Below are 14080 nucleotides of genomic sequence, written 5' to 3' on the forward strand. Positions count from 1 at the left end.
TATTGAGGGATTTAGTGCTAAATGACTGTTGATGAATGTGTGAATGTGTGAACAGTTGGTCTAGACACCTACATTCATGTTAATGCATCTGTTCATCACTTGATTATTTTCTCAGATTATTAAGGGAGGATGTATTGAGGGATTTAGTGCTAAATGACTGATGATGAGTGTGTGAATGTGTGGGTTAGAACTCTAGCAGATTCATTTTTGACTAACTGTAGCTTGTTTGTTGAAGATCCGATCACAACGCATTTTCAACATATGTCCATTTAAGGTGTCCAACTATTTCCTCCAGATGAGTTTCTGAGAATTTAATGCAAATCATTTTCTAGTAGTTTTGCACAGTGTTGCTTACATGCATCCTATCTCTACATTCACTACTGCACCTTTTCTTTCTCTCTGGGTCTCTGAAATTGTCAGTCAGATGTCAACAAGGCAGACTTAATTTCTGCTTTCTCTTTACAATCCACACTCAGCATCATGGCCTTGATTGAGAGCAGGATTTGCCCAGAAGACTCAGCAACTCAAGCTGCTCTATCTAACAATTTCTCTTTATCTCACACCAGGGGGTTGGCGGCACTGGTCTGCTCATTTCTAACAACTGGAAATACTCAACCCACTCTCACCTATGCAATTATAATTTATTTGAATCTCATTTCTCAACTTTAACAGCTTCTATAAAACTCCAGGTTGTGGTAATTTACCACCCTCTTGGCAAATTCTAGCCACCTTCCTAGAGCAGTTAGATGGGCTGCTGTCTTCATTCCCCGAGGATGACAGTCCACTTTTAGTCTTTTGGAGACTTCAACATCCATCTAGGCAAGCCTTATGCTACAGACTTCCATTTGATCTCAAATGACTTACCACTACAAGCACACACAAACCAGGCAACCAATTTGACTTAATTTACACACGCAACTGTATTCTGGACAACATTTAGGTGAGAACCCTACATATCTTTGACAACTTCTTCATTACATTTAAACAACATTTTGCTACCTGTGTGCCACCAACCCCTATACCGTTTACTTTAAGAAGATTCCTATGTCTACTCTTTTAGTTTTTCTCTTCACAGCCCCGGTGCACCCTGGATGTGATCTTCCCAGCTGTCCTTCACTATGGTGCTAGGACACCATGGACCCTGGGTGTATCCACAGCAGAGGACGCGAGCCAGGCCCCGGGCGACGACTTCTACCCCTCGGTCTTCGAGATCTCCACCCAGAACCGCTTCGCTCCCCTCCGCGAGACTGGACGTGACGCTGTGATCATCGGAGACTCCATCGTCCGGCACGTCCATGCTACGTTAGCCAAAGGTAAAGTGCACACTCACTGTTTCCCTGGTGCTCATGTTCTCGATGTTTCTGCGCAGATACCGGCGACGATCATTGTGTCAGGACCACTTGTCCACGTATCGACGAGGACACAAATGGTGTAAAAAACAGAATCTGCTATTTGTTAATAATTGAAATCTAGTTTTGATGTACTCTGCTTGACTGAAACCTGGCTAAAACCAAATGACTATATTGGTCTAAATGATTCAACTCCACCAAACTACTGTTATAAGCATTAGCCCCGTCACACAGGTCGTGGCGGACATGTTGCAACAATATATAGTGATATTCTCTATGTTACCCAGAAAACAGGATACAGGTTTAACTCATTTGAAATACTTCTGCTTAATGTTACACTGTCAGGTATGCAAAAGAAATCTAATGTATCTCTTGCTCTGGCTACTGTGTATAGACCACCAGGACCATATACAGAATTCTTAAAAGAATTTGCAGATTTCCTCTCAGACCTGGTTACAGTTGATAAAGCGCTAATCATGGGAGATTTTTATATTCACGTTGATAATACAAATGATGCATTAGGACTTGCGTTTACTGACCTAATAAACTCTTTTGGAGTCAAGCAAAATGTCACCGGGCCCATTCATCGTTTTAATCATACACTACATTTAATTATATCGCATGGAATCGATCTTACTGATATAGAGATTGTAACTCAAAGTAATGATGTTACAGACCATTTCCTTGTATCGTGCATGCTGCGTATAACCTGCCTGATATATCTCAACTGCGAAATGACTGGCAACATTGGCACTATTTTCTCTAATACATTAGAAGCTGTTAGAATTCTGTGGAAAAACAGTATGTCCAGCTATAGACAGGCTCTAAAAACTGCCAGGGCAGAGCATATCCACAAACTCATTGAAAATAACCAAAACAATCCAAAGTTTTTATTTAGCACAGTGGCTAAACTAACAAATAACCAGACGCCACCTGATTCAAATATTCCATCAACGTTTAATAGTAATGACTTTATGAATTTCTTCACTGATAAAATAGAGAACATTAGAAATACAATAGCGAATGTAGATTCTACAGCGTCTAACACTTCAGTTTCATCCATCGCACCCAAAGATAAACTGCAGTGCTTTACAATTATAGGACAGGAAGAGCTAAATAAACGTATCACTGTATCTAAACCAACAACATGTTTATTAGATCCTGTACCCACTAAATTACTGAAAGAGTTGTTATCTGTAGCCGAAGAACCGCTTCTCAATATCATTAACTCGTCGTTATCTTTTGGTCATGTCCCAAAACCATTTAAGATGGCAGTTATTAAGCCTCTTATTAAGAAACCAAAACTAGATCATAGTGAACTGGCAAATTATAGGCCTATTTCAAATCTTCCATTTATGTCTAAAATTTGTGAAAAAGTTGTGTCTGCTCAAATGAGCTCCTTCCTGCAAAAAAAAAAAAAAAAAAATTCTGTATGAAGATTTTCAGTCAGGTTTCAAGCCCCACCACAGCAAAGAAACTGCACTTGTTAAAATTACAAATGACCTGCTCCTTGCATCAGATCAAGTCTGCATCTCATTGCTAGTTTTACTTGATCTTAGTGCTGCATTTGACACAGTAGATCATGACATACTCCTAGATAGATTACAAAACTATACAGGTATTCAAGGGCAGGCTCTAAGATGGTTTAGATCCTACCTGTGATCCTACCTACTTTGATTTATCATTTTTTATGCACTCATGACATACAAATATTATATAATAATTTGATATTTGTTTATTTTGTTTCACAAAAATAAAAGAAGAAAAAAAAAGTAAGACATTGTAAAATATATCATGCATTGGGTCTGATGCCCCCTTGTGGAAAAAAAATACATTAAATTGCATTTTATGGTAACTGCCACTAGAGGGGCTTAAGGGATCTCCGGAGATTTTATACAGAGCTAATCAACTGGAATATAGAAACACTTCAATTTGAAACTTTGATTTATAATTTTTTATGCACTCAGATTCAAACTATTATTTTTTAAATTTTGTACATACAAATATGATATAATAGTTCTTTATGGTCGTCGAATCTGATTGGCTGAGAGCTTTTTCTCTTTTGATGGGAGGGGAAGGCCAGATATCAAATTAAAAACATTTCAGGATCCCACTTCAAACGAAGGGGTTTAAGAATCATCTCAGAATACACTTATCTACAGCAGCAACAGGGTTTCCCAAGCAAACAAGAACAGTCCTTAAATCAGGGATGCCAAACTAAATTCATAATGGGTCAGGGCCCCACAGAGTCCAGATTCAACCCCAATCAAACACACCTGATCTAACTAATCAAGTCCTTCAGGCTTATTTGAAAACTGGTATGTGTATTGGAGCAGGATTGGAACAAAAATCTGCAAGGCTCCGTCCCTCCATGAACGAAGTTTGACAGTTTTAAATTTTAAAGGGGTCATATGATGCTATTTAAAAAATGTCTTTCTCTTTGGAGTGTTACAAGCTATACGTGTTTAAAGAAGATCTGTAAAGTTGCAAAGACTAAAATCTCAAATCCAAAGAGATAGTCAACCATTCCTACCTTCTAACATGCATTGCATTTAATTTAAATTTTGTGTGAAATGACTGCGGGGAGCTGGATTTTAATAAGAAATATTTCTCTGTTGAACTCTAGTTGTTTTGTGTCCGCTTTCTGGTGTCTTTGGACTTGTCTGCAAACTCTTCTGTGACCTTAGTTGGCCTTCAAAGTCTCTTTAACGCCCTCATCGAGGCCCAGTGACCTTTGACCCATCTCAATCTTCAAGGTATTTTCTTTTCCTCTATTCAGGTAATTGCCAGTGTCTTGTACGCTCGGATTAATAATTCATTATTTTATTGTGTATTTTGCTTTTGTATCCATCCACTGTTTTTTTTTTTTTTTTTTTGGTAACAATCTGCGCTGATAAAAGAATGGTCATGTCAAGTGTTGGTTTTTATTTGTTCCCGTCTGTCCTCACTTGGCTAATTTTCAGTTCTCATCAGCAGTTAATCTTCGTTCATTTAGATCACCTGTTCCTGGTTTTTAGTTCCTGCCCCTTATTATCCGCCCTATTTGAGTTTGAGCCTGTTCTGTTCTCCTTGATTTAATGTTATATTTGAATGGTTAATGTGGTTTATGTCCATTAAAAGACTCATTTTTCCTAGTCCTTCTTCATGTACTCTTTACTAAAATCATGACGGCATGACAGGTCGTAGGTTCAAACCACAAAACAGTGAACTTGACTCAAGATGTTTAAACTCAAAGGAAATTTGACGGTACTTTCCCTCTAAGTTTACTGAAAATTCGGACATGCTATTGTTTTCAGAGCATCTGATCAAAAATGGGAGAAATTACTAGTATGAATATGATGTCATTCAGTTTTTGACAAGTAACCAATTATACAGGTGCTGGTCATATAATTAGAATATCGTCAAAAAGTTTATTTATTTCAATAATTCCATTAAAAAAAGTGAAACTTGTGTATTATATTCATTCATTACACACAGACTGATATATTTCAAATGTCTTTGGCACTGCTCAGGTGTTATGAGATAGTGGCCTTCAGCTCTTCTGCAATCTTGGGTCTGGCATATCGCATCTTCCTCTTCATTATACCCCATAGATTTTCTATGGGGTTAAAGTCAGGCGAGTTTGCTGACCAATTAAGAACAGGGATACCATGGTCCTTAAACCAGGTACTGGAAGCTTTGGCACTGTGTGCAGGTGCCAAGTCCTGTCGGGAAATGAAATCTGCATCTCCATAAAGTTGGTCAGCAACTTTCTGGTATACGGCTGTGTTGACCTTGGACCTCAGAAAACACAGTGGACCAACACCAGCAGATGACATGGCACCGCAAACCATCACTGACTTTGGAAACTTTACACTGGACCTCAAGCAACGTGGATTGTGTGACTCTCCTCTCTTCCTCCAGACTCTGGGACCCTGACTTCCAAAGGAAATGCAAAATGTACTTTCATCAGGGAACATAACTTTGGACCACTCAGTAGCAGTCCAGTCCTTTTTGATGTGAGACATTTCTGACACTGTCTGTTGTTCAAGAGTGGCTTGACACAAGGAATGCGAAGCTGAAACCCATGTCTTGAATACGTCTGTCTATAGTGGTTCTTGAAGCACTGACTCCAGCTGCAGTCCACTCTTTGTGAATCTCCCCCACATTTTTGAATGGGTTTTGTTTTACAATCCTCTCCAGGGTGCGGTTATCCCTATTGCTTGTACACTTTTTTTCTACCACATCTTTCCTTCCCTTCACCTCTCTATTAATGTGCTTGGACACAGAGCTCTGTGAACAGCCAGCCTCTTTTGCAATGACCTTTTGTGTCTTGCCCTCCTTGTGCAAGGTGTCAATGGTCGTCTTTTGGACAACTGTCAAGTCAGCAGTCTTCCCCATGATTGTGTAGCCTACAGAACTAGACTGAGAGACCATTTAAAGACTTTGCAGGTGTTTTGAGTTAATTAGCTGATTAGAGTGTGGCACCAGGTTTCTTCAATATTGAACCTTTTCACAATATTCAAATCTTATCAGATACTGAATTTGGGGTTTTCCTTAGTTGTCAACTTTAATCATCAAAATTAAATTATTATTATTATTATTATTATTATTATTATTATTATTATTATTATTGTATATAACTGTCACATCATAATCTCACAGTAGCAGCATCTTGCAGTATCTCACATGAAAAGCTGTTTGAGAAGCTCATTAGTGCAAAATGTACATTTCTGGATGTGTCACCAGCCATCTAAACAAACTGATAATGATCGGTGTGCTGACCGACAGGCTAAATTGTCAGGCAAATGGATAAATACTTTAAAACTTTTGTCTGTAAATACTGTCTACAGTAATTGTAGCTTGTTTGCTGTCATTGTGTTTTTATGTGTTTATACTTTTGATTGAAACCAATTTTATTCTATTTATTCCTTCTGCAGATTGTTTTTATTGCTTATTATTTGTGAAATTTCAGAAATTATGAGGTTGAAATGGGCACAAGATATTAATGTGTGGTGCTGATGGACCAAGAAACAGACCAATAAAACACTAATTGAATCATACTCTATATGTAAAAGTATCATGTCACACAACATTAAAGCTTCTTTAACACATTTATTTTCAAATTGAAAGCAGAATGCAGAAAAAGAGTGTACCGTGCTTCTAAATTAGAACTGTGAAACATTCCATACCCGGGGTTACAAACTGGGTTTAGAGCAATAATAACTCGGGGGGAAAGCCTTTCAGAAACAAACAAACAAACAAAAAAGCCTTATGCATACCTTTAATCGATCAAATATGATTTTTTAACTTTTATAAACTCATTAACTCCATTCCTATTTCCTGCAAACACGAATATTAGTACAGATGGTTCTGGCATCATCAGTGGTTGAAAGTTCTTCAACCAGAATGTCCGTGAACTGGTTCACTAAATTCCTACACATTGACTTTAGGAAGCCGATCTCATCACAGATCATCCCCAGCTTAATTTTAATGTCTTCCTGTAGGAAATTAAGTCATTAGTCTCACATTAATTTATTAAAACTTATAGAAATGTACTGATACTGACCGGAGTTGCTCCATTGGAGATCTGCTTTTTCAGTTTCTTCATCACCCACTTGCAAGCCCAGCACTTTCCAGGGAGTTGTTCTGTTTCTATCTCACCCTAATATATCAACATATGGCAGTATTTTAGAATCAATAGTTTATATGACATTTAGAATCGAATTAGCAGTTAAAAATAGACATGACTAGCTGTTTGAAAACCATTGTCTAGCTTATTCATCTTGCAAACAATCTTGAAATTTCATTTCAGTATATGACAAAAATCTGACCTCTATAGATTGGGATCTATGGATAAAACAGTGATTAATCAGCTGACAGTCATATTATTGTTTGGCCAATTACATAAATAGTTCTAAATTCTACCATCACGTAAACATCATGTAGTTTCCATTTTTCCAATAACAGTTTGATGTGTAAAATAATCATTCAGCTAATAAGTTAATTTTTTTTGCGTTATTTGTAATCAAAGTTTACGCAATCAAGGAAAGCTTGGAATCCAAAAATTAGTTAAAAAAAATTATCATAATAAACAATGTTAAGGATGACTCACAGAGCTTTCTTCAAATTCATTTCTAATGGAATCTCCTTTGTGCATTTCCCAGTGAAGGGCACAAACTGTAAGAAAAAACTGAATGGTAAATGTAGCACATACAACGAAATGGTGGAATTTAATATAGTGCATGTGTTTAGGTAAAAAGTGAGAATATGATATGTATACTTTAGGTACATTCAAGCTGGTTTTAGCATGACCAGCATTGCACATCAATAAACTTGAGCCAGTCCAAACCAGTCTATGCAGTCATTTCCAGCTAGTCACACAAAATTAAGATAAATAGATGGATAAAGATAACCAACAACTGATCTGTGCTAATTTTACCTGAGGATATCAGCAGGGTGATCAGGACGATTCTCCGCAGCATCTTGTTTGGCAAAAGAGTCTGAACACAATGAGACTGAAAACTCTCTTGTTTGCTGAAGGTTTTTGATGACACTCTTACTAAAATACTTCTATTTTACACAGGAAAACACAAACATTGTGAAGTGAGACCAGTAGTGCCCTCAACACATGTTGTTTTCCATCTTATGTGTCATTAACGATAATACTTTGATTACACGTACTATATCTAAACAGTTAACACTAAATTCAGTGTCAACTACACTGCAGCTGCTTATTTCAAAACAGCATCATAATGGTATGGTAGCAAATGGCAGAAGCATAAATCACACATTGTTTAAACTGGAAACTCAAAATACTCTGTAATGAAGATTTTGTTTGATATATTGCATTTGAAAATGGTTGCCCTAATGCCACCCCATTGGGACTAATTTATACCACTGCAACTAGAAGCAACCTCAAAGAATGAAGTCTTCTCTTGCTGGTTAATTTAGATGAAACATAAATCGGTTTTTACTCACTCTTTTCTTTCAAGAAGAGAGAGTTACTTTAACTTGCATATTGCAGGGTGTCTGATGGTTTTCTCAGTAAACCACATGTTGAGCGTTTCAGAATAGAATCAAGAACTGCTTCCTCATTTCTAATTCTCAAACTGTCATCATTTTAACAGTTCTTAATGAATTGATGTGACATTGTGAAAAGGAAATTCAGAAATGCTCCTTTTGAATCAGCAACAAACCCTGAGAGTACAGAGAGAAAATTCTACACCATATCTTCTCATTTCTGAAAGGAGAGGCAGTTTGCACCCCACCTAAAGCTGTGTAACTCTTAAAACTAAACTATCCAATAACTGGCATTAACTATACATTTATACATCAATACTATACAAAGTTTCATTTCATTTTTCTTAAAAAAAAAATACTTAAGACAAATTGTCTAGTTTGTTAGTTGTGTGTTGGTTTAACATAAAATATCCCAAACATTACAGTCATTACATTGCTTAAAAAGTTGCCCATCTACCATCACTTTAGGGCCCTATAAAACACCCGGCGCAATGCGGCGCAAGGCGCAGCGCAAGTGTGTTTGCTAGTTTCAGTCCAGCGCCACGTCATTTAATTATCAAATGCATTTGCGCTCATGTGTGCGCCCATCGTCGTGCTGGTCTAAAAAAAGAGGTGTGTTAATTCTAAGGAGCTGAAAATAGACTGCGCCATAGACCAACTCAAACCTGGTCTAAAGTCTGGCGCAATGTTGTTGTTTTTTTGTTATTTAAAGGGTGTGTTAGTACAGGCGGGTCCACAATGTGCATATACACACTGCTTATTAAACCAGGGATGCACAGCAGCACACAAACATGCCAAATGATAAAAATTAAAGGATTGCAATGCATATTAATTTTTGGAGGCTAATATATACATACATACAGGTGCTGGTCATATAGTTAGACTATCATCAAAAAGTTGATTTATTTCACTAATTCCATTCGTAAAGTGAAACTTGTAAATTATATTCATTCATTACACACAGACTGATATATTTCAAATGTTAATTTCTTTTAATTTTGAGGATTATACTGACAACTAAGGGAAATCCCAAATTCAGTATCTCAGAAAATTTGAATATAACTTAAGACCAATACAAAGAAAGGATTTTTGAAATCTTGGCCAACTAAAAAGTATAAAAATGAAAAGTATGAGCATGTACAGCACTCAATACTTAGTTGGGGCTTGTTTTGGCTGAATTATTGCATTAATGCGGCGTGGCATGGAGTCGATCAGTCTGTGGCACTGCTCAGGTGTTATGAGAGACCAGGTTGCTCTTCTGCATTGTTGGGTCTGGCATATCACATCTTCCTCTTCAAAATACCCCAAAGATTTTCTATGGGGTCAAGGTCAGGACCTTTTGTGTCTTGCCCTCCTTATGCAAGGTGTCAATGGTCGTCTTTTGGACAACTGTCCAGTCAGCAGTCTTCCCCATGATTGTGTAGCCTACAGAACTAGACTGAGAGACCATTTAAAGACTTTGCAGGTGTTTTGAGTTAATTAGCTGATTAGAGTGTGGCACCAGGTTTCTTCAATATTGAACCTTTTCACAATATTCTAATTTTCTGAAATACTGAATTTGGGATTTTAAAAATCTAAATTAAAAGAAATAAACATTTGAAATATATCAGTCCATTTCATCTCAGAGACGCGTTCTATCTTTGCGCTTGCCAAATTCCCCAATGAAATAGCAAATCCGTCATGGCACGAGCGCAACTGGCTCCTAAAGGGAATGGAAGATGAGACTCTGTTTATTGCACGTTACGCCCCAAAAACACCCATTTAAACCATGCGTCCGGGCGCGCCAACCATTTTTCCATCATTAAAATAGCAAAAGTGCTTTAAACTTTGCGTTTAGATCGTTAAAATAGGGACCTTAGATTCTTTCATTCTGTAATCAGAAAACACTGAACTCAAGATACATGGGAATATAAATACTAAACCAAATGAAGACTATTAGGCTTATTAAAAGAGGTGAACTGAACAAAATAATCCCTTACACACACTGGGAAACTAGGTCAAGCAAGGCACTAAAGACAAAACTGATACAATCCATAGAACATGTGAGAGTTTATTTATTTATTTTTGACATACTAAAAAGAACTGACTCATTAGAATCATTTGTAATTGAACTACACTGCATGTGTCATTGAAGAAGTATTTTGTACTGTATTTGGAAGAATTCACATGTAAGGAACCTTATTCCAGTTAGGGTTAATAATAGATATTTATTTTGTATAATACCGAATCTGAATAAAAAAACATTCTAGGTTCCGACCACTGATCTATATAAATTCTACTATTATATTATACTATTATAATACCACTATGATCAGTGATTCCAACCCTAGACACAATGTACTGCTATTGTACTGAATTCACTCAACCAGATATTCATTAAATGGTCTTGTTTTGAGTTCTGTAGAAAGAAGTCTTTAATGAAATGACAGTGAGTGAATGACTTTATGTAAATTATACATCCTCATCTGCATGCAGTTTTCACACCTCACTTCACACCACAACCCAACAGCACTGTTTGACAAACATCCCACAGACGTGTGCTGGTACTAAACTCCTCTATGTGACTCTTGGCTTTAGCCAATCAGTCATCATTTCCTTTCAACTAGTTTTTTCAAAAGTTGTTTCCCCCCTCACACTTAGCCTGCAAGGAGAAGAATCAGTATAACTCCTACTAATGGTCGTGTTTTAAAACCGTTGTGTTTAAAAGGATGCAAAGATGCACTGATGCTATTATATATCTGAACATATCAGTCACTGTGAGAAACCCATGACAAGAGAGGAAATGGCTTGCGTGGTTGTGTTGATCTCAAGACTTAATTCCGTCTCAGATCGTCAGCCTTTTTGCATCTTAATAAAAAGTTGACCAGAACTTATATTTTCTAGATATATAGTTTATAAACTACACATTAAGTGAAATTCATCCCTCATATGTCTGTTACTGATCAATGACATGGTCATATAATTATATACATACATAACAAATAATGATAAATACTAAAAATGATAATTTCTATACTTGTATATGTGTAGAATATACATGGAGGCAACCTGCAATAAAAATAAATAAATACAGTTTAACAATACCAATTATCACTACTATTAATTCTTTTATTTATAGTTTCATTTAATGAGTCACACTATATGCAAACCATATCTCCAGGTGCTCTCATGAGAACCAGACTGAAAAACACCCCTGTGCACCCCTGTGTGTGTGTGTGTGTATACAACACCATCATGAAATCATTAAGATCATTTTTATTTTGTCAGACCAATTTTCTGTGAACAAATATAAGTATGCATCATAGTAGTAATATAAAAGTGCAATATTATGTTAACTTAAGCTAAAGATCACAACTAACCAATAACAACTAAAGTACAATAAAAACAATGCACATGACTCTATGCATCAACAATGGCTATTTTAATGGCATTATGAGTAATTAATTGTTCATTTAATGCATCTGTTCAGCACCTGATTATTTTCTCAGAGTATTAGGGGAGGACTGTGGGAGTTTTAGTGCTAAATGACTGTTAATGAGTGTGTGAATGTGTGAACAGTTGATTTAGAAACCCACATTCATGTTAGATGACCTATTGGCCGCATTAGATGTTGCTTTGTAGGTAATCAGTCATGCTTAAGTTTGCTTAGTTTTTCTCATAACTTAATACCTGTTGTAATATTATAAATGTATTTATTGTCAGTGTTGATCAATTTAATGCATCATTGCTGAATAAAGGTATTCATTTCTTTTTAAAAAGTTTATAACTACTAACTGACTAATTTTTTTTTCTTGCAAGCAATATTTAAATCTCAAATATGGAGGGGATGTTATACAAGGGATGTTATAGGGGCTTATAAAAGCACAAATTAGATTTTTCTCTCAGCAAAGGCATACAAGAATTGGCATGTAATGCATATACTGTAATGCTCTCACAGTAGTTTATTCTGATTTAGAAAATTGTTATTAGCTTGATCACGTACACAAATGATCTCCTTTATGGGTGATTATTGCCTGGAATAAACAAAACAAAAATTATATTCAAAATCTCCTTATTTAAATAATGAATCACCATAGTGTTGTGGAAAAAAAAGACATGATTATAAACTTTTGGAGTGGATAATTCTGTGTACCTACTTGCAGACATGAATTTTAGTACAGATGGTTTGTGGCCCATCATCGGTCATCAGCTCATCAATCAGATTGTGCAGATACTTCCACTGAACTCTCAACAACTTGACCTTCTCACAGGTGTTGCTCAGCTTGGATTTGATTTCATACTAGTTTAAGTTAAAATATGATTAATGCCAAATAAATTTCCACCACAGTCCAGTTCTTCTAAAAAAAATGCTGGGTTAAATATAACCCACCACTGGGTTAAAAAGGGACCAACCCAGCAGTTGGGTTGTTCTGACCCAGCAGTTGGGTTATTTTGACCAGAGGTGGGTAGTCCAGGGGCCAAAGACTAAAAGTCCTGACATATTTTTGTTCCACTCATAAACTCAGCAGCTGATTTCATCAGTGGAGGAACCAAGTCATTCCTTCCAAGTCACAAATGAGTCTGAAGTCAAATCCCAGATCCCCAAAGAGTTAAAAGTTAATTAGATAATTAAGTGATTCATTAAATGATGAGTGCACATTAGTAATGAACACCTGCTGTTAACCATCAACATCATTGACTACGTTTACATGCAGCCAATAACCCGTTCAAAACCGGGATATTAGCAATAACCCGGTCGCGCACGGCCATGTAAACACCGGCAAAAACCCGGATATGCTCATATTCGGGTTTTTAAAAACCGGGATATTATACCTGGGGTACCCCTTTTCTAACCCGAATATTTGCTCTTGTAAACGCGTTTCGGGCATATCCCCATCAAAATGTGTGTTCTGCGCATGTTCTATTCGCAAGGAATCTAGGTCTTTTGAGTCTTTGGATACAGGAAGAAGAATCGGAAATGACGCATATTGCGTCTTACGTCCAGGCGCTAACCGTGCGTCGCCGTTTACATCGGGATATTGGCGAATGATTACACATTCCATGTATACAGGAGTAACTCTCTCTGCTCACGCATGTAAACGGGTTATCCCGAATGTTTCAGAAACCCAAATAGTGACCTTAACCCGACCATAACCCGAATTTGAACAGCTTGTAAACGTAGTCAGTGAAGAAAAGTGAAACACAAGAACTACAACTGACTACAGCCACAGCCTTAGATGAAATATACTGATTGATTGATTTTTTTTGAACACACACAAGATGCCACCATAATTGTGGTCAAGGTTTGCTTTAAGTCTATTGACCCTTTTAATAGTTCAAAGTAGTTTGTTTCTAAGCAATGGCAACATTGTTTCACAGCAAACATTTGTGCATTGCTGAATCAAAAGCTTGATGTAGCAGATTAACTTGTGATTTCTGCTAATGACTCATGATGAGTGAATGTCATGAAGTGGTTTCTCTTTGGTATATTAACTTAAATGCAGATATTGAACTTCCAAAAAAAAAAAAAAAAACTATTAAACAAATGCCAACTTAATTTTGATATTGTACGAAAATAAAAGAAGCTATCAGCTCAGGCTTTTAGAAATGAACACTTATCATATGATTCTCAACAGTGGTGATAATATTTTTTTCATACTGCAGTGCATGATGGGAATTTTTACTTTGGTGTTACCCAGCATGCATTTCATCATGAAGCATTTTGTTGATTGTCACCATTGTTGAGATTC

At 36.6% G+C, this 14080-nt stretch overlaps 1 protein-coding gene and 1 long non-coding RNA gene across 2 annotated transcripts in view; one reads left to right on the plus strand and one right to left on the minus strand.

Moving 5' to 3' along the window:
• The window catches only part of LOC113060904 (uncharacterized), a 36941-nt gene that overhangs the window by 17892 nt on the left and 4969 nt on the right, over positions 1 to 14080 (plus strand). Inside the window, exons 3-4 of the long non-coding RNA XR_003278308.1 lie at positions 1076 to 1313; positions 3976 to 4105. This is a non-coding gene — a long non-coding RNA (uncharacterized LOC113060904). The remainder of the gene's footprint in view (positions 1 to 1075; positions 1314 to 3975; positions 4106 to 14080) is intronic.
• LOC113060901 (antimicrobial peptide NK-lysin-like) lies at positions 6424 to 7918 on the minus strand. Its single transcript, XM_026230161.1, has 4 exons — positions 7771 to 7918; positions 7444 to 7508; positions 6898 to 6993; positions 6424 to 6829 (listed from the first exon to the last, which is right to left on the minus strand). The coding sequence occupies exons 1-4, from the start codon at positions 7811 to 7813 to the stop codon at positions 6665 to 6667; spliced, it is 369 nt and encodes a 122-aa protein (XP_026085946.1). The 5' UTR covers positions 7814 to 7918; the 3' UTR covers positions 6424 to 6664.

Source organism: Carassius auratus, chromosome 42 (genome assembly GCF_003368295.1).
Source record: "Carassius auratus strain Wakin chromosome 42, ASM336829v1, whole genome shotgun sequence".
In the NCBI taxonomy this organism is placed as follows: domain Eukaryota; kingdom Metazoa; phylum Chordata; class Actinopteri; order Cypriniformes; family Cyprinidae; genus Carassius; species Carassius auratus.